The 18,727-nt window shown below is 37.1% G+C and overlaps 1 protein-coding gene across 1 annotated transcript in view; it reads left to right on the plus strand.

Moving 5' to 3' along the window:
• The window catches only part of FRZB (frizzled related protein), a 37,638-nt gene extending 19,235 nt beyond the window's left edge, over positions 1-18,403 (plus strand). Inside the window, exons 4-7 of the mRNA XM_019969737.2 lie at positions 7,490-7,555; positions 13,537-13,741; positions 14,130-14,193; positions 17,155-18,403. Coding sequence (XP_019825296.1) covers positions 7,490-7,555; positions 13,537-13,741; positions 14,130-14,193; positions 17,155-17,271 — 452 coding nt within the window. The 3' untranslated portion in view covers positions 17,272-18,403. The remainder of the gene's footprint in view (positions 1-7,489; positions 7,556-13,536; positions 13,742-14,129; positions 14,194-17,154) is intronic.
• Positions 18,404-18,727: the final 324 nt, after the last annotated feature.

An 18,727-nucleotide genomic window follows, 5' to 3' on the forward strand; every position in this document is an offset into this window, starting at 1 on the left:
AAGTGAAAAGTGAAAGTGAAGGCTTTCAGTCGTGTCCGACCCTCAGCGACCCCATGGACTGCAGTCTACCAGGCTCCTCCATCCCTGGGATTCTCCAGGCAAGAACACTGGAGTGAATTGCCATTTCCTTCTCCAATGCATGAAAGTCAAAAGTGAAAGTGAAGTCGCTCAGTCATGTCCCACTCTTCACGACCCCTTGGACTACAGCCCATCAGTCTCTCCATCCATGGGATTCTCCAGGCAAGAGTACTGGAGTGGGGTGCTGTTGCCTTCTCCCCATTGTGTGCTAGGTACTGTGAAAGGTATTTTGTGTTTATTATTTAATTCTCTCAGTAATTGTGCTGATCTGGTATCTAAAAAGATACCACTTTTTAGATATTAAAAGTTACCTAAATAGTAAGGCATGGAGCCTACATTCACATCCAGCTGTGTCTGATCATAAAAGTCCATCCTTTTATCAAGGCATTTTCTGAACTCTGCCTCAATGGTATAGACCTACTTAATGGTATAGATCAGCATGGTTCCTGATTCTGTAAGAGATGCATTGTTGTTCTTTTAAAAATTTTTCTGGACTTCCTTGGTGGTTCAGTGGCTGAGATTCCCAGGTTCAATCCCTGATCAGGGAACTGAATCCCACATGCACCAACTAAGAGTTCACATACCACAACTAAAGATCCTGCATGCTTCCACAAAGACTGAAGACCCCTTGTTCCACAGCTAAGACCTGGTACAGCCAAATAAATAAATTAAATAAACAAATATTTAAAAATAAAAGTGTTTTTTCATCATTGAAATCAGGACACTAGGGTTCTGTTTTCTTGTCTTTTTTTTTTTTTAATGCACCAGGAATAATAATATCCTTTAGATTTTCAATAAAGTATCCATTTTATGACTTATAATTTTGGGAAGAGAGAATGTAGTCCTAGGGCTAGAATCCAGGCATGTTTCACTATCTGTTTTTAGAAGGGTAGTGAAGCTGATTTCTGGAAGGTCTAGTGATAAATTGCCTATCCTCCATTAAGCTCTATCTGTACATGTTCCATAATGCACCCATCTCTGTTGCCATTTTGATGACTTTGATGATAAAGATCACTCATTTAGTGCACTGACTTCTTTACTTCACTAACCTGTTTGTTCTGCCCCAGCCATCTAGTTCCAGGGGCACATTCTGCACCTTGCCATCTAGCAATAGTGCCAGCTCTGTAATCCTAATTTCAAGTATACCCTTCTTTGCCTACCATCTCTTTTCATCCCAGCGGATTTGCTCTAGTTTCATCATTGCTATAATTTTGCTCCCCTGGGACTGCCTATTCATCATATACCACTTACTAATATTGTTCAACCCTAACCTCCTTGCCTACCTGAGATTTCATGATCTATTGTAATACTCATTCCCTTGAAAATACCTTCAGTTCATTTGCCAATCTTTTCTTCTGCCATAGTCACCTGACAAATTCTCAACTCTTGTTGCTGGAGAAAATTACTTAGCTGGGGTGACTGGCTTTACTTTAAATTCAAGATAAAATTCGAATACATAATCAGCATTGCCTAGCAGTACTACCTTGTATCTCTAGAAAGTTTGCCTTCCACTCAGTAACTGTTTTATACTTTGACTTCTGTCCTTACTCTTCCATACCCTGCTTCTTTTAGCCCCTCATTTCCTGCAGCTGATAATTTCATCCTTTAATGAGAAAGTAAAAGCTATCAGAAGGAATTTTTATCACCTTACCAACAGATTTATAAGCTGTCAACATTAGTACCCCTTTCTCCTTTTTCTTCTTATGCAGTGGATGGAGTGTTCCTCTGATTTTCACCCATCTTTTCCTTGCCAACTAATTTTATTTTTGGCATGTCATGCTAAATGATCTTAGTTCCTTGACCAAGGATCAAACCCATGCCTCCTGCAGTGAAAGTACAGAGTCTTAACCACTGGACTGTCAGGGAAGTTCCCTTGCCAACCGAAATTGATAGACCTCCTTTTCTCTTAAGTCATTTGAACTTTGGGGTGTTCTCCTCAAAGAGAGCTCACCTTTTTTCTTGAAACACCATCTTCTTTCAGGTTTTTTTTTTACTACACTTTCTTGTGTTTCTTCCTCATTTCTGGATGCTCCTTCCCAGTCTGCTTTATGACTTCTTCACTATCTTATACATAAAGATGCAGTTCCTACCAGGATAACAGCTGATCTTTCAGGTTTCAAGCTTTAATGCCATTTCCTTAGAGGACTTTGAAGACCAGACTAGTGCAGGTCATCAAGTTGTATGTTCTGATGACACATTGTACTTTGCTCTCATAACATGTATTATACATGAACATAGATTATTTTGTGTGTGATTATTTGTTCAATGTCTGTATCCTGTTCTGAATTGTCTGTGTCGCTCATCAGGTGTCCTATATGCCTGGCACAGAGCTTGGCATGTAAGAGACGTGCAGGAAATATTTGTAGAATGAATGAATTATGTAAGTGACTCAAAACATTCAACAAATGTTAATTCTCTTTTCCTTTCCCATCTCATATTTAGAGAAACATAGTTATCCCAGGGTAGTAGAGTCAGAAAACACTCTTTCTGTAGAAGAAAGGCAGTTCTATAATGTGATAGATATTGACATATGTTTAAATTATTTAAGCCATGCTCATAGATACCATTTATAGGCAATGGAAAGTATAGATCTGGATCTCAGTAAAGAAGTCAGAGTTAACCATCATAATATTTAATTTTTTACATCTGTTTTTAAAAATTGTTGTGGTCTGCTCCTATGTGTCTTAAAATGGAGCGAAGTGGGCTTTCAGGATCAAATACAAAACATATATTTCATTTCGACCAAATTAAAATTATTTAAACTCTGACCCAATTAGAAAGAACCAATATTAAGATTTATAATAGAAATTGTAACACAAATAGAATTATATTTTCTTTTTTTCCCCTACTTTTTAAAAATAAATCTTGAGCACAGATCTAAGACCTTTTCCAAAAAAAGCAGAAAAATATTCACTAACTAGTATTCCGAAGTCATGGGACATGAAAAGTTATAGGGGTTTTGGAATCTGCCAAAGTTAATTATAGTCTTACAGCTCTGGAGGAGACCCAAGAGAAGTCAGTTTCAAACAGAGGTCAGGATTAGTTAGAAAGTTGTATCACACTTAAGCTTGAACTCAAACAAGGTTGCTCTAAATAGTGGAGGTCCAGTGGGCATCAAATTTCAAAATTGTCAGATACTTATAACTTTTAGATCTTGTAAAATTATAGAACCCTTTAAAAAAAGACTGTTGTCCTTGTGTGTTTTCAATAGGTGAGCTGATTTTTATGTGTAAACAAATGAATAAAGAAGGATGTGGTGACTTCTACTCAGAACTGTCTCTAAGAAGCCCCAGTGTTGAGAGAGTGAGGCTGTTCCAGCTCAAGCACTGCAGTGCACACACAGTAGGGCAGCCCCCCAGAATTGCAGACCAAAGTGTATGCAGCACTGGGCATATTAATTTTACAGACTCACATTCACTCTAGTGGGGTAAACTCATGTTCATACTAGGATAATGAACAGCTTTCAGTTTCAGTAGCAGAGAAGTAGGCAATCATTGATTCTAGAAGAGTAGCTGAGAGAACCCAGCTAGAGGACTGAGGAAGAGCTGCCCACGAGAGTTTCCTGGTCCCGCTCCAAGGATGCTGTGGGATATAGGACCACATGCTGTTATGCGACTCAAGGGAGTTGTATTTAATCCTAGACTGGAGGCAATGAATTGCTAATGTAAAACCTTCCCCGCATTTGAAGAACTCTTGCCACTTTATTTTGTCGCAGCCAGCCTCTTTAAATTTTCCGTATTTTTCCTTAGATAAGAGCACCAAAGCAGTTCCTTTATATGTTTTTCTTCTCAACAGTGGAATGCAAGCAAATCGATACCTATTGGTCTTTGTGCAAAGCTCAGTAAAAAATAGATTTTACTTTGCCACGACAGCAGAACAAAACTTAGACGTTGTGCCATGTGGAAGCTGGGGGAGGAAGACTACTGGCAAGATTATTGGTGAATTAAAGTACATATGATGGTGATGCTGCTGGCCCAATACAAATCAGATATCAGCTATTGGCAGTAAACAAAAAGACACTGTTGCAGTCTGATTTAGGGTGGCTAATACATGCAGCATATGCCTCCATGATTTTTTTTTTTTTTTGCCATTTCCCAATTCTTGGGCTTTCAGGGATATATATGTAGATGTGAATAGAAATACTTTACAGGAAAGATAATCCTCCAGAACTGTTGATGTAAGATATACTTTTCATGAATACCCTCAGATATGAATATGTTTGGGTTGAGTCAGCATAAATAAGTGAAAGAAAGTTCTTCTGTATTTGAGCCTTGTGGATATAAAATTCCATCCTCCTTTTTACTCTGCTGTTTTATTGAACTACTAGATACTTCAACTAGACGGATATTTGCTTCTAGCAAGAGCTAGGGATAGGCACACAGGAAAGGCCTTAAGTACACAGTATGGCATTTCTACCTCTGAGGCCAGCAGGAGAAACAAGTGCAGTGGGAGGAACAGAATTCAGTCCAAAGAATATAATGGATATATTAGGTCATTAGCTATTAGGAGTCTAGCTAGTATATATAGTTGTACATATGGTTGTGCAAATATCTACTTGAAAACTTCCTAAGTTATTTTACGATATAATATTTTGGAAAAAATCTCTACCTGGAAGTTTTGTGGAATCCATTGTTTATGCTTCAAGTAATCATATTAGAATCAATCCAGTAATAGTTGGTGTATTTTTCTAAATCTATTTAATGGGCAGTTGGTGTATTTTTGCCAAGAATTTTTTATTAGAACATGTGCAGATTTCTGAAGAATTACAAATATGTAGATAATTTATCTTCATGTATTATTTTTAGTGCTGCTACTGCTAAGTTGTTTCAGTCGTGTCCGACTCTGTGCGACCCCATAGACGGCAGCCCACCAGGCTCCCCCGTCCCTGGGATTCTCCAGGCAAGAACACTGGAATGGGTTGCCATTTCCTCCTCCAGTGCATGAAAGCGAAAAGTGAAAGTGAAGTCGCTGAATCGTGTCCGATTCTTAGCGACCCCGTGGACTGCAGCCTACCAGGCTCCTCCGTCCATGGGATTTTCCAGGCAAGAGTACTGGAGTGGGGTGTCATTGCCTTCTCCAATCTTCTCCTTCTCACTATTTTTAGTGAGTAGTATCTATTTTTAAAGAGATAGAAAAGCACAAATCCATATCTATATGTAGGTGAGGATAATTTGTAAGTCAAAGACCATAGCATTTATTTCTTTGGAAATAGTCTCATCTTAAGAATCCCTCTTTTAAAAATGTGTAACATTTTGGTACAAAAGAAAGCAACTGTACGGTAGAACTAGATAACTTTTCAGTTTGTTTTAAATGGGAATACAAACGCTTTGTTAATAAAAACGTCATTTTTTGAGGAATCTTCTTCAAATAGCAACCAGCATTGATATGACCTATTGTCTATTGAGATCGTTATTCCACATAAACAGTGTTAAAAATTATGTGCAGAATCAGAGCGCTGCTGTGTGTAGCTCTGAGGACACCCTCAGCTCTCTCCTGGGTGAGAACAGCGGAGCTGCTGCTCCTGCTTTGGAGACCCGTGCTTGTCCCCAGGAGAGATGCTTATCTCTAGAGCTGAAAAGTGGAGAAGGTGGTGGCACCCCACTCCAGTACTCTTGCCTGGAAAATCCCATGGACAGAGGAGCCTGGTAGGCTGCAGTCCATGGGGTTGCGAAGAGTTGGACACGACTGAGCGACTTCACTTTCACTTTTCACTTTCATGCATTGGAGAAGGAAATGGCAACCCACTCCAGTGTTCTTGCCTGGAGAATCCCAGGGACGGGGGAGCCTGGTGGGCTGCCGTCTATGGGGTCGCACAGAGTCGGACATGACTGAAGCGACTTAGCAGCAGCACCAGCAGAGCTGAAAAGAGGGTAGTGAGGTGCTGTTCTCCTAAGGACTGCTACTTCAAAGCACATTATCCGTGAGTTCAGCTGGAAATAACATTTATTATGATAAGGAAGGGCTTCCCTGGTGGCTCAGATGGTAAAGAATCTGCCTGCAGTGTAGGAGACATGGGTCCGATCCCTGAATCATGAAGATCCCCTGGAGAAGGGAATGGCCACCCACTCCAGTATTCTTGCCTGAAGAATCCCATGGACAGAGGAGCCTGGTGGGGCTACAGTCCTAGGGTCACAAAAAGTTGGATGTGACTGAGTCACTAACACACACACAGACACACACACACTTAGAAAACACCCAGAGGGATGGTATGGGGAGGGAGGAGGGAGGAGGGTTCAGGATGGGGAACACATGTATACCTGTGGCGGATTCATTTTGATATTTGGCAAAAATAATACAATTATGTAAAGTTTAAAATTAAAAAAAATGTCAAATTGTCAACAAAAACTTCTGCTTTTTACTGGTCTCCATGCTAACATAAAACACTTTTAAACAAAAAAATTTTTGTTGGCTTCTTTTCTGTGATTCATGTGCCCAGAAATCTTTACATAAACAAATGCTTTCTCAGGTAATTGTGTATTATTTTCAATTTTTATGTTCACTTTAATGACTAAGATTTTATTATGGTTATGATGTATACATGAGGTGTATTTCTTAGCCAAGTAATCTATCATAAACAATGTAGTAATCTACTCTCTAAGATGTTAAATGATTTATCCTATATATGAAACACTTTGAGATAATTAAAACGTTTATTACATATGCTTGTATTATATTAGATAGAAAATGTTCTGGTCACTACTCACCAGATATTTAAAAAACACAGAGCATCTTATTTCAAAATATGTATACAGTAACTTCCTCCTGTAAACATAAAACTACCATTGAGTTTAATACCAGTTATTCTGCCTATAGAAAGTGCTCATGAGAATCACTCTGTTGTACACCTGAAACTATTATAATAATGTAAATCATGTATACTTCAATTAAAATTTTAAAAAATTAGATCCAAAAATGAAGGAGGTCATGCCTCTTAAGAACTTGAAAAAGTCCACTGGGTTATAATAATATGTGCTTATCTTATTGTGTTGATTTTAGATCCAAAAGCTAATATTTGGAGGTGCGTTGCATAGTCTGTAAAATGTCTGTGAGGACAGGTGGCCTTGAGCAGGGGTAACTAGTTACTGAGCTTAAGCATGACTTGCCTCTCGGGTGGCACTCATTCAGCTGCCTGAAGCGCTGAGTGTGTCTCTTTCAGGGTTCTGGGGGCATGCTCTCTTCATGCATGGTGGTGAACAGGGTTTCCTCAGGATTGGGACCTTGGACATTGAATAGGCAGCTCTGTAGACAGAACAAATGTGAATGTAGTTTCAGGAGAAAAGGACCAGACACAAAGAATATGAGCTTCCTTTGCTACTAGATTTGGGTCTGATCTTACCAAAAAATGTGCATAAACAAAAGAGAGCTAATGTTGAACTTTTGCTCATAATAGATAAAATGTTATGTTTTTTAGAACGCTGCAAATGTAAACCAGTCAGAGCTACACAGAAGACCTATTTCCGAAACAATTACAACTATGGTAAGGATAACTCTGTGATCGACTTATGAACTGCTAGGTTCGGAAAGGGGTTTGTGTGTATGTGTAGATTGATAGAACAACTTGTGAATAAGGCTTAAAAACAAACAAGGACAGCTTTTAAGAGCATAATCTCTCTGTTCTAAACAATTGAAATGTCTCATGTGGGCACTGTTCTTAACAAATGCTTGATTTGGGGGATGCATTTCAGGCAGCACAGCTGGCGTCTTAGAACCATGCAGTGACATACACAGGCAGTTGAGAGGGGCTCTTCCCTCTTTGATCGGCCGGCAAGGATATGGAGCTGTAGTGGGTCATCGGTTGTGACTCATTGGGGTCAACACTCGGGGGGTAAACTGAGCACTTCAATGCATAAGGAGTGGTTAAAAGAGTCAAACTGGATTTTTCCAAACATTCTATCTCATGGAAAACATTGACAGAGTTGGAAAGTAACACGGAGTTTGTTAGTATTCAATGCAATGTTGTGTTCTTTGAAAAAGTATTCAAGGAAATGTTTTGTTATCTAGCCTGACCTAGACATGTGCTGTTCTAATAAGCAAAGTATTAACTGAAGAGCTACCAATCTAAATGTAGCTGACAAATTTAACTGGAGGAGGAAAAGCTTCTGTCTCTGTTCCAGGTAATGTGTTAGGTGGTTTCCATACACTGTCTTAGGTGATTTTCTCAACTGCACCATGAAATGTTACATTATCCCTATTTTATCAGTGATTACTGAACCTAAGTTATCCTTCCTTTAATTATTCAGAATGTACTCTTGGATATTCGAATGCTTCAGAGTCACAAATATCAATCACTGTTATACTTAGAAGGGTCAATTAATAGAGTTTTCTAGTTGATATAATAAGCAACAAATCAGTATTTGCTGTATTCTGTTGGCATTTTATTATGATTCTTCCACTCTGGCATTTATGAGATTAATAAAGTTCATGTTACTATCTCTGCCAAAGACTGTCAGTGTTGAGTAAGTGAATAAACATGGCAATTAAATGGATTTATAAAGTGCCTTCATTACTAAAATGAAGGCTTTATTATTCAGTTTACTTTAGAGAATATAGCACACACACAACAGAATTATTCCTCCTTTTCTATTATTTGGGAATTGGAAGGAGAGAAATGGATAAATCTCTGTAAGAGTAACCTTTGATATCTTTGAAAATACTGTATATTGAAAGATATCAAGTAAAAAATTCAATGTAGTTAAATCTCTTTAAAATAAATATACCTAGTTCCTCAAATTTTTCTTCAATGGATTCAATTTTTATTTTTTGTTTACTAATTATCTTTAGAGGAATCTATAGTTTCTCTTAGCCAATGGTAGACACACTTTCTAAGGTGGAAATGTAAGAAATCAGATGCCTGGCTGCTGATCTGAGGACGCTATCCTCTATAAATTGATGTGAAGGGGGAGGAGCCAAGATGGCGGAGGAGTAGGACGGGGAGAACACTTTCTCCCCCACAAATTCATCAAAAGAGCATTTAAACGTCGAGTAAATTCCACAAAACAACTTCTGAATGCCGGCAGAGGACATCAGGCACCCAGAAAAGCAACCCAACTCTTCGAAAGGAGAGAGAAGAAATACAGCTCCACCCACCAGAACACCGACACAAGCTTCCCTAACCAGGAAACCTTGACAAGCCACCTGTACAAACCCACACACAGCGAGGAAACGCCACAATAAAGAGAACTCCACAAACTACCAGAATACATAAAGGACACCCCAAACGCAGCAATTTAAACAAGATGAAGAGACAGAGGAATACTCAGCAGATAAAGGAACAGGATAAATGCCCACCAAACCAAACAAAAGAGGAAGAGATAGGGAATCTACCTGATAAAGAATTCCAAATAATGATAGTGAAATTGATCCAAAATCTTGAAACTAAAATGGAATCACAGATAAATAGCCTGGAGACAAGGATTGAGAAGATGCAAGAAAGGTTTAACAAGGACCTAGAAGAAATAAAAAAGAGTCAATATATAATGAATAATGCAATAAATGAAATTAAAAACACTCTGGAGGCAACAAATAGTAGAATAACAGAGGCAGAAGATAGGATTAGTGAATTAGAAGATAGAATGGTAGAAATAAATGAATCAGAGAGGATAAAAGAAAAACGAATTAAAAGAAATGAGGACAATCTCAGAGACCTCCAGGACAATATTAAACGCTACAACATTCGAATCATAGGGGTTCCAGAAGAAGAAGACAAAAAGAAAGACCATGAGAAAATACTTGAGGAGATAATAGTGGAAAACTTCCCTAAAATGGGGAAGGAAATAATCACCCAAGTCCAAGAAACCCAGAGAGTCCCAAACAGGATAAACCCAAGGAGAAACACCCCAAGACACATATTAATCAAATTAACAAAGATCAAACACAAAGAACAAATATTAAAAGCAGCAAGGGAAAAACAACAAATAACACACAAGGGAATTCCCATAAGGATAACAGCTGATCTTTCAATAGAAGCTCTTCAAGCCAGGAGGGAATGGCAAGACATACTTAAAATGATGAAAGAAAATAACCTACAGCCCAGATTATTGTACCCAGCAAGGATCTCATTCAAGTATGAAGGAGAAATCAAAAGCTTTTCAGACAAGCAAAAGCTGAGAGAATTCTGCACCACCAAACTAGCTCTCCAACAAATACTAAAGGATATTCTCTAGACAGGAAACACAAAAACAGTGTATAAACTCGAACCCAAAACAATAAAGTAAATGGCAACGGGATCATACTTATCAGTAATTACCTTAAACGTAAATGGGTTGAATGCCCCAACCAAAAGACAAAGACTGGCTGAATGGATACAAAAACAAGACCCCTACATATGTTGTCTACAGGAGACCCACCTCAAAACAGGGGACACATACAGACTGAAAGTGAAGGGCTGGAAAAAGATTTTCCATGCAAATAGGGACCAAAAGAAAGCAGGAGTAGCAATACTCATATCAGATAAAATAGACTTTAAAACAAAGGCTGTGAAAAGAGACAAAGAAGGTCACTACATAATGATCAAAGGATCAATCCAAGAAGAAGATATAACAATTATAAATATATATGCACCCAACACGGGAGCACTGCAGTATGTAAGACAAATGCTAACAAGTATGAAAGGAGAAATTAACAATAACACAATAATAGTGGGAGACTTTAATACCCCACTCACACCTATGGATAGATCAACTAAACAGAAAATTAACAAGGAAACACAAACTTTAAACAATACAATAGACCAGTTAGACCTAATTGATATCTATAGGACATTTCATCCCAAAACAATGAATTTCATCTTTTTCTCAAGCGCACATGGAACCTTCTCCAGGATAGATCACATCCTGGGCCATAAAGCTAGCCTTGGTAAATTCAAAAAAATAGAAATCATCCCAAGCATTTTTTCTGACCACAATGCAGTAAGATTAGATCTCAATTACAGGAGAAAAACTATTAAAAATTCCAACACATGGAGGCTGAACAACACGCTGCTGAATAACCAACAAATCACAGAAGAAATCAAAAAAGAAATCAAAATTTGCATAGAAACGAATGAAAATGAAAACACAACAACCCAAAACCTGTGGGACACGGTAAAAGCAAAATAAAAAGAAAAAATAAATAAATAAATAAATAAATTGATGTGAAATATAACAAGGAAAGGAAACTTCTAATTTTTAGGAGATTAACTTTATAAGATTGAAAAATGCTATATGAACTTTTAAGTTAATAAAGAGCTGTGTTAAAGACAAAAACATGAAAAATTTTATATTGGGAAATTTTACTTAGTTTGTATTTGTTTTACTTATTATTAATTTTTACTTTATCCAGCCTTAGAGCTGCAATGGTTAGTGTTACTATTTTTGTTAAAAGATAAAATGGTTACTAATGGTTACAAGTCATAGGAAGAGAAAATCTTCCAACAAGGTAGCTGAGTGAGTATTATAACAGAAATAGGATACAGATCACAGGTAGTGGAAAAAAGATAATTTCTTTCTCATGGTTAAACAATAACCAGATTTCCCATAATTTAAGAATTTTCACTTCTCTAAGTCTTACTCAGAGCTTCTTTGAGGAAGACAGGCACTAAAATTATAAAAGAGAAGGAAAACTCCTGAAAATATATTTCAAACTTTAAAATATGTTGATCTTTATCTTTCTGAAATATCTACATGTGTCTATTGAGAAAACAAACTGGAGGTGGGAGCAAATTGATAATTCAGATGAAACCTCTGCTTCATTCAGATTAATTCAGGTAAAAGCTCTTGAGCTTTGACAAAATTACTTGAATAATAAAGTAAGCCTTGTAGAGAGGTATTTACTTTGGAGTGGGTACATGTGCTAAAAATTTCTAATGAAAATAGTAGACGCACTGGGTAAATAAATCATTAGTTTGAGAACGTTTGCACAGCTCACTAATCTCTAATAGCTGATGAATGCTATGAAGCACATTCACATAAGCCAGGACACACAAAAATGTGTGCTAGCCGGGGCTGTGAATCTATCATCTGGTTCTCCCAAATGACATTTCAAAAAGGGCAACCTTATCTTTTGTTAAAATAAGAATAGAACACTCATAAAAAAAGACCCCTTCACTCAGAAATCACACCAAGCAGAGAGGCTGGCAGTTACATTTTGTTTGCTATAAGCCCTCATACTTGAGACAACTAATTCTCTGAAGATTGAAATACCTGTGAAGCAAAATTGAGGTTTTGTTCTAAAGTTTTTCGAATTAGTAGCTTAATTCTTATTGTATGTGTGTTGTACTGGTGGAATGTTATTGAATAAATTTCTGTATGGAATTGGGGCATTGATGGAGGGCAATGGTTTATTAGCTGGCTTTATATTTTCATGGATTACTTTTTCCTTTGTAGTCCAAAACCCCTAAAATATGTGGGAAGGAACTCAGATGAAAGTGGTTGGCAGATATGTGCCTAAGAGGCTTTTAAAAAGTACATTCATTTGGATATGTTGTGTTTTCTTCTGTATAAAGTCCATGGATATTGAACTAGAGCAATGAGGCTGCCTGGGCAAAAGCTGTCGGCTTCTTACTAATTGACATTTTTTGCTTCTTCCTAGGCCTTTTCAAAATCCCCTTAGGAAAAAAAGTAAAAAGCTCATTTACCCGAAGTAGGAATCTAAAGAATTTGGCTCTTCCAAAGGAGAGAAATACAGAAAAGAAGCAGAACAGTACTTTCTAGATTCTGAGTCAAATGTTTTGAATTTGCAACTGAATATATTCTTTTTAAAGCAGTTTTGTCTTTATTTTGAGAAGTCAAGCCCAACGTTAAGAGATAAACTGGCTGCCAGAATACCCACCGAGACAGTAGATTAATGCAATTGATGTGTTAGACCGTATTTCATAGCACATGAGTGGGACAGTTTTTATTCAAGTAGAAAATGCTGTATACATAAACGAGTATGAACGATAGTCTGTACTGAAACAAAGGAAGAAAGGAGCTGATGTCTGAACAGTGAGCTAAGATGAAAGGGTGGAAAGATTGCAGAACTAGCCTGAGAACATCATAGAACAGGACAGCTTTATGACACTAAAGAAAACCCTAACTGGTTAGAAAATCTATTAATAGACCTGATGGAAAAAATGCCGACAGTGAAACAAAGCATATTTAGGTGGTGGGTCTTTACATATAGTGAAACTAACATGGTTTAAATTCCTCTTGGCACAATTGAAACTGTACATATCTAAACAGTTCTCATGAAATACACACACAAATATAAATGTACATGCAAATTTGCAGGGGATCGGGGTGAATATTAAGGGGGCAGGTGTGCTGTAGAGTGTGTTACTCACTACTGTCTAAGGAGACTATATCTGCTTTATTTTTTCTCTCCATTCATTGAACATCAAATGGATACGAATTGACTAGAAAGAAGTCTACTTGTCTTTTTTGACTGGGGCACCTATAGTGTGTCATATTGCCATATCGGCTTTATTGTTTTTTTATCCAGTCATTCGGGCTAAAGTTAAAGAAATAAAGACCAAGTGTCATGATGTGACTGCAGTAGTGGAGGTGAAGGAGATTTTAAAGGCTTCTCTGGTAAACATTCCAAGGGAAACTGTGAACCTTTATACCAGCTCTGGCTGCCTGTGTCCTCCACTTAACGTTAATGAGGAGTATCTCATCATGGGCTACGAAGATGAAGAGCGCTCCAGGTAATTCACTCCTTAAGAATTCAGAATAATTTCTATGCACATCCTATTCTTACTGCATTTCTATAGAGATCTGACTCTGGGGGTTGCTCTTTGGGATCTGTCTACCTTCTGGGGAATTAAAGATCGGTTTTAGTTGGAGCCTTCAATTCATGTATTAGATAGGAAAGTATATGTGGGAAATTTCTAGGTGTGCATTTTTCTGGGGAGAGGGATCATAATTTTGTTTGTTCTTAAACAGGTCCATGACTCCCAATAGTTGAGAATTACTGTTCTAAAACATGGCTGTCCCTTTCTAGTATAAACAGTATGTGTTTCTTGACAATGATTCCTTGTATTTTTCAGTAATATGTTTTAATTTTTCAAAAATGACTGCTTCTTTAAAATACAGATTACTGTTGGTAGAAGGTTCTATTGCTGAGAAATGGAAGGATCGACTTGGTAAAAAAGTTAAGGTAAGCCTAAATTTTATTTTATTATTTATTTATTTAATTGTAATTTATTTATTTGTTTATTTGGCTGCATTGGGTCTTAGTTGCCTAATGGGGATCTTAGTTGCTTGAGTAGGGATCAAACCTGCATTGGAAGGTAGATTCTTATCCAGTGGATCACCAGGGAAGTTCCAGCCTGAATTTTATATTGAAAGTGATATGCAGAAAATTAAAGTAGAAAGCCAGCCATTTGTCATTTAAACAAAATAACTACCTTCAACTACATGAAAAATATTAAACCCTGATATGTGTGTGTGTGTGTCTGTGTGTGTGTGTATTACAGACATTACAAAGTCAGGTTTTGGAATATTAAATATATATATATATATATATTTTTTAAACCCAACTTTGTAATGTCTGTTTCATTTAAGGAGCACATTCTCTGTATGTGTGTCAGAGATCTAGCTACGGATACCTGACTTCTCACAGTGGGAAATCTAGCTGTAGTTAGTCCAGCCTTGTTCCTGTGGCTTCATATTCTCAGTAGAGCTCCAGGCTCCTTCTAGCTTATTCTTAAATAAGCTAGAAGATATTGTCATTTTTAAAGATGTTGCTTCCACCATCAAGTTTAGCTGGAGGTCATAGCATGGCTGCCGCACCTCTACATCATACCTACATTTCAGGGAAAAAGAAAAGGAGGTAAAAAGAGATTCCAAGCATCCTACCCAACCACGTATTACTTAGGACTGGGTCCATCTCTAGCTGCAAGAGAAGCTGGAAAATATAGGGTATTGTTTTATTTTTTAGCTGGATATGTTGATTCCTTGAACAATTGCAGTTCTGTGACTCAGAGAAGATGGAAAGAATAAAGCATGAACAGAAAACTCATGTCCCAATGTATAGACACCAGTTCCTATGTACAAAGTGTAGCCACAGTCATCTGTATATAAGAGATCTGACCAAATTAGGTTCTTAGAGCAGTAATGTAGCTTTATTTTAAAACCAATGACTCTTAGATTCTGCAAGTGATGCATTTAAAAAAAATACAGTAAACCAGCTTATTATCATTATACATATAAACCACCATATATATCAGAAGGTATCATTTCCTTTTACTAAGTAAATCTGTTTCAACAAAAGGAATGTGGGGGAAGTATTCAGAGGGATAAAGAATCAAAAAGGGTGTGTGTGCAAGGGTGTGTGTGTGTGCGCGTGTGCAGGATGGGGAGGGGAGAGTAGGAATTGTACTAGACATAATACATCCTCTTCCTTCTGTGAGTCTGAAGGCTTGGGAAACATTTATGGGGTAAGTTAAACACCCCTGGGCAGTTTATCTTATACATCTGGCGCTTGACACAGCAGACACATTTCAGTTTAAGTGACCTACAAAAATACAGAGGGCATTATTTTGCAGGGAGAAAAAACCCTCTACTACGCTCTTTTATTCCCCTCAGTATTATGTCAAAAGTGTGATGTATTTCAAGTTTACTTACGAGAATTCTCTATTTGTGTCTCTTTTCAATTTGTTTGGTGTCTGTTAAAAATGGCTCTTCTTTAGTATGTGGGAATCTCTTACTGTCCTTTTAATTCGGTTTTCTGCTTGCTAATGCAGGTAGGAATTTGTCCTAAATTCCTGTACCGGTTGGAAAAGCTTTCAGCATCATTGCTACAAAGCATGTAACATGGCTTGCTGCTTCTCTTTTGGTACCAAAACAATTATCATCATGTAAAGATACAGGACATCATGGCTTGTTGGTCCTGTTCCTTAGTTGGGCAAGCATTTTTTTTTTCATGGGTTTCTACAGGGAGCTCTCAGTTATTATTGTGAAATCACTTATAGTTTCATCTGGTTGCTGATGGGAAGGAATAACTGGAGTAATTTTTAATTCTTACTGTGGTTTTCCAGTCAATTTTGAGGATGTAAAGAAGAATTTTATGGAGGATATTGTTTTTTTTCCAAATAAGAATTGTCCTTCTCAGCTGACTTTTTTTTTTTTTTTTTGCTCTCTGGGATAGATCAAGAGCAATAAAATTTTTTTTTATGGTCTTGCCATGCAAAAAAAAAAAAAAAAAAAAAATTAACCTAAGTCTCTTTTATGTTGTTCCAATCAAGATGTTTCACTTGCCTTGGGGAGTTGAAAATCAGTATATGTGGGATTTTTTTTTAAAAAAAATATGGAAACCCAATAAGATTGTGGAGTAAAAATGTGCTAAAATGAAGAATTACTGAAAGTAATTGAAAATTGAGAATTTGTTATGTACTAGGAATTTCATATATAACTCTTATTCTTATTTACTACCTATAATATCCATAATATAACTTCCTTTTAATTTATTAAATTACATGTGAACATTATTGAAGTTGTCAATATGAAATATTACTAAACTTGATTGTAGTTATTAAAACCATTTGTGATGTGGTCCTTTATAAAACTTAGAATGAGGGCAGAAATGTGTTCTGTTTTGTTGTACTTGGTAGATGTAACTTGGAAAGATATTTTTAAAGTACCCCATCCTCTCTTTCCACTTTCATTTTTTTCACTGCTCAAATCACTTAGGTTTAAAAGGCTGTGCTCTTATGTGTCACAAGAGAAGAAAATAAAAAATAGCACTTTCTTCAAATTCTCTATGGAAATCTCATATTTGTTGATCACCCATGAAGTACCAGACTTGTGTACGTTACCTCAGGAAATACCCACAGATATCAATGTTTATTTGTGTCACCATTTACTGACATGGAGATTTTAAGTTTAAAATTTGATATGAAACCATTACTGATATATTATAGGTGGCCAGTTTTTCAAATTAAAGTAGGACATTTACATAGCTTCCACCTCATTGCTACCCCTGGGATATAGATTATACTTTTGGAAAAGTAGTAAAATGCTTTTGAGATCTGATTTTGCAGTCCTAGTTGTTAGAATAATAGAAATGATGGCCCTGGTAATATGTGCTTGTGACTGTTCTCTGTTTTAAATTTCACAGCGGTGGGATATGAAGCTCCGTCATCTTGGACTGAATACAAGTGATTCTAGCCATAGTGATTCCACTCAGAGTCAGAAGCCTGGCAGGAATTCTAACTCCCGGCAAGCACGCAACTAAATCCTGAAATGCAGAAAACCCTCAGTGGACTTCCTATTAAGACTTGCATTGCTGGACTAGCAAAGGAAAATTGCACTATTGCACGTCATAGTCTATTTTTTAGCCACAAAAATCAGGTGGTAACTGATATTACTTCTATTTTTTCTTTTGTTTTCTGCTTTTCTCCTTCCCCCATTCCCTTTTTTGTGGTCTGAGTACAGATCCTTAAATATATTATATGTATTCTATTTCACTAATCATGGGAAAACTGTTCTTTGCAATAATAATAAATTAAACATGTTGATACCAGGGCCTCTTTGCTGGAGTAAATGTTAATTTGCTGTTCTGCACCCAGATTGGGAATGCAATGTTGGATGCAAAGAGAGATTTCTGGTATACAGAGAAAGCTAGATAGGCTGTAAAGCATACTTTGCTGATCTAATTACAGCCTCATTCTTGCATGCCTTTTGGCATTCTCCTCACGCTTAGAAAGTTCTAAATGTTTATAAAGGTAAAATGACAGTTTGAAATCAAATGCCAACAGGCAGAGCAATCAAGCACCAGGAAGCATTTATGAGGAAATGACACATGAGATGAATTATTTGCAAGATTGGCAGGAAGCAAAATAAATAGCATTAGGAGCTGGGGATAGAGCATTTTGCCTGACTGAGAAGCACAACTGAAGCTAGTAGCTGTTGGGGTGTTAACAGCAGCATTTTTCTTTTGACGATACATTTGTTTGTCTGTGAATATATTGATCAGCATTAGAGCAGTGGATTGTGACCAGACATCAGGTGTTATCAGCATAGCTCTGTTTAATTTGCTTCCTTTTAGATGAACGCATTGGTGTCTTTTTTTTCTTCTTTTAAAATAAATCTCCCTTGCTGCATTTGACCAGGAAAAGAAAGCATATATGCATGTGCACCAGGCTGTTATTTTTAAGATATGTAGCTCTATAAAATGCTATAGTCAAAAGATGGTAAAATGTGCAAGATTCTGGGTGTGTGTATTAATGTGTGTGTGTCCCCATACACTCACACTCAAGCTGAACTGAACGACAGGCCTGTGCACTGGCCTGCACTTTATCATTTGGATTTGTGCTGTTTAATGCTCAGTAAAATATGCTTAATAAAAGGAATTATGGTTGTCAGGAGAGAGGTGATTCTGACTTTTGAAACAAATGCTCACTCTCATTACCCAAGGTGCAGTGGGATCCCGCAGGGACCATGGGGAACAAATGATGCTCTTACTTCTTCCTCCAGTAGGGTTCTTTAGAGCCTGTGCCCCAAATCTGAAAGTCTCATTCTCTTAAGTTTATATAGTTGATACTAATAGAACCAAATTTCTAAGTTGTGGGGTGCTGGAAACACTTAGGAAGCAAATGGTTTTGTTTCCTTCTATAAAAACAAACCTGCAAGAATGCAATTCATTCCTGAACAAGTTTCCTAAAATAGTAGATAACAGTGCATCCAAATAC

Source organism: Bos indicus, chromosome 2 (genome assembly GCF_029378745.1).
Source record: "Bos indicus isolate NIAB-ARS_2022 breed Sahiwal x Tharparkar chromosome 2, NIAB-ARS_B.indTharparkar_mat_pri_1.0, whole genome shotgun sequence".
Classification (NCBI taxonomy): Eukaryota; Metazoa; Chordata; class Mammalia; order Artiodactyla; family Bovidae; genus Bos; species Bos indicus.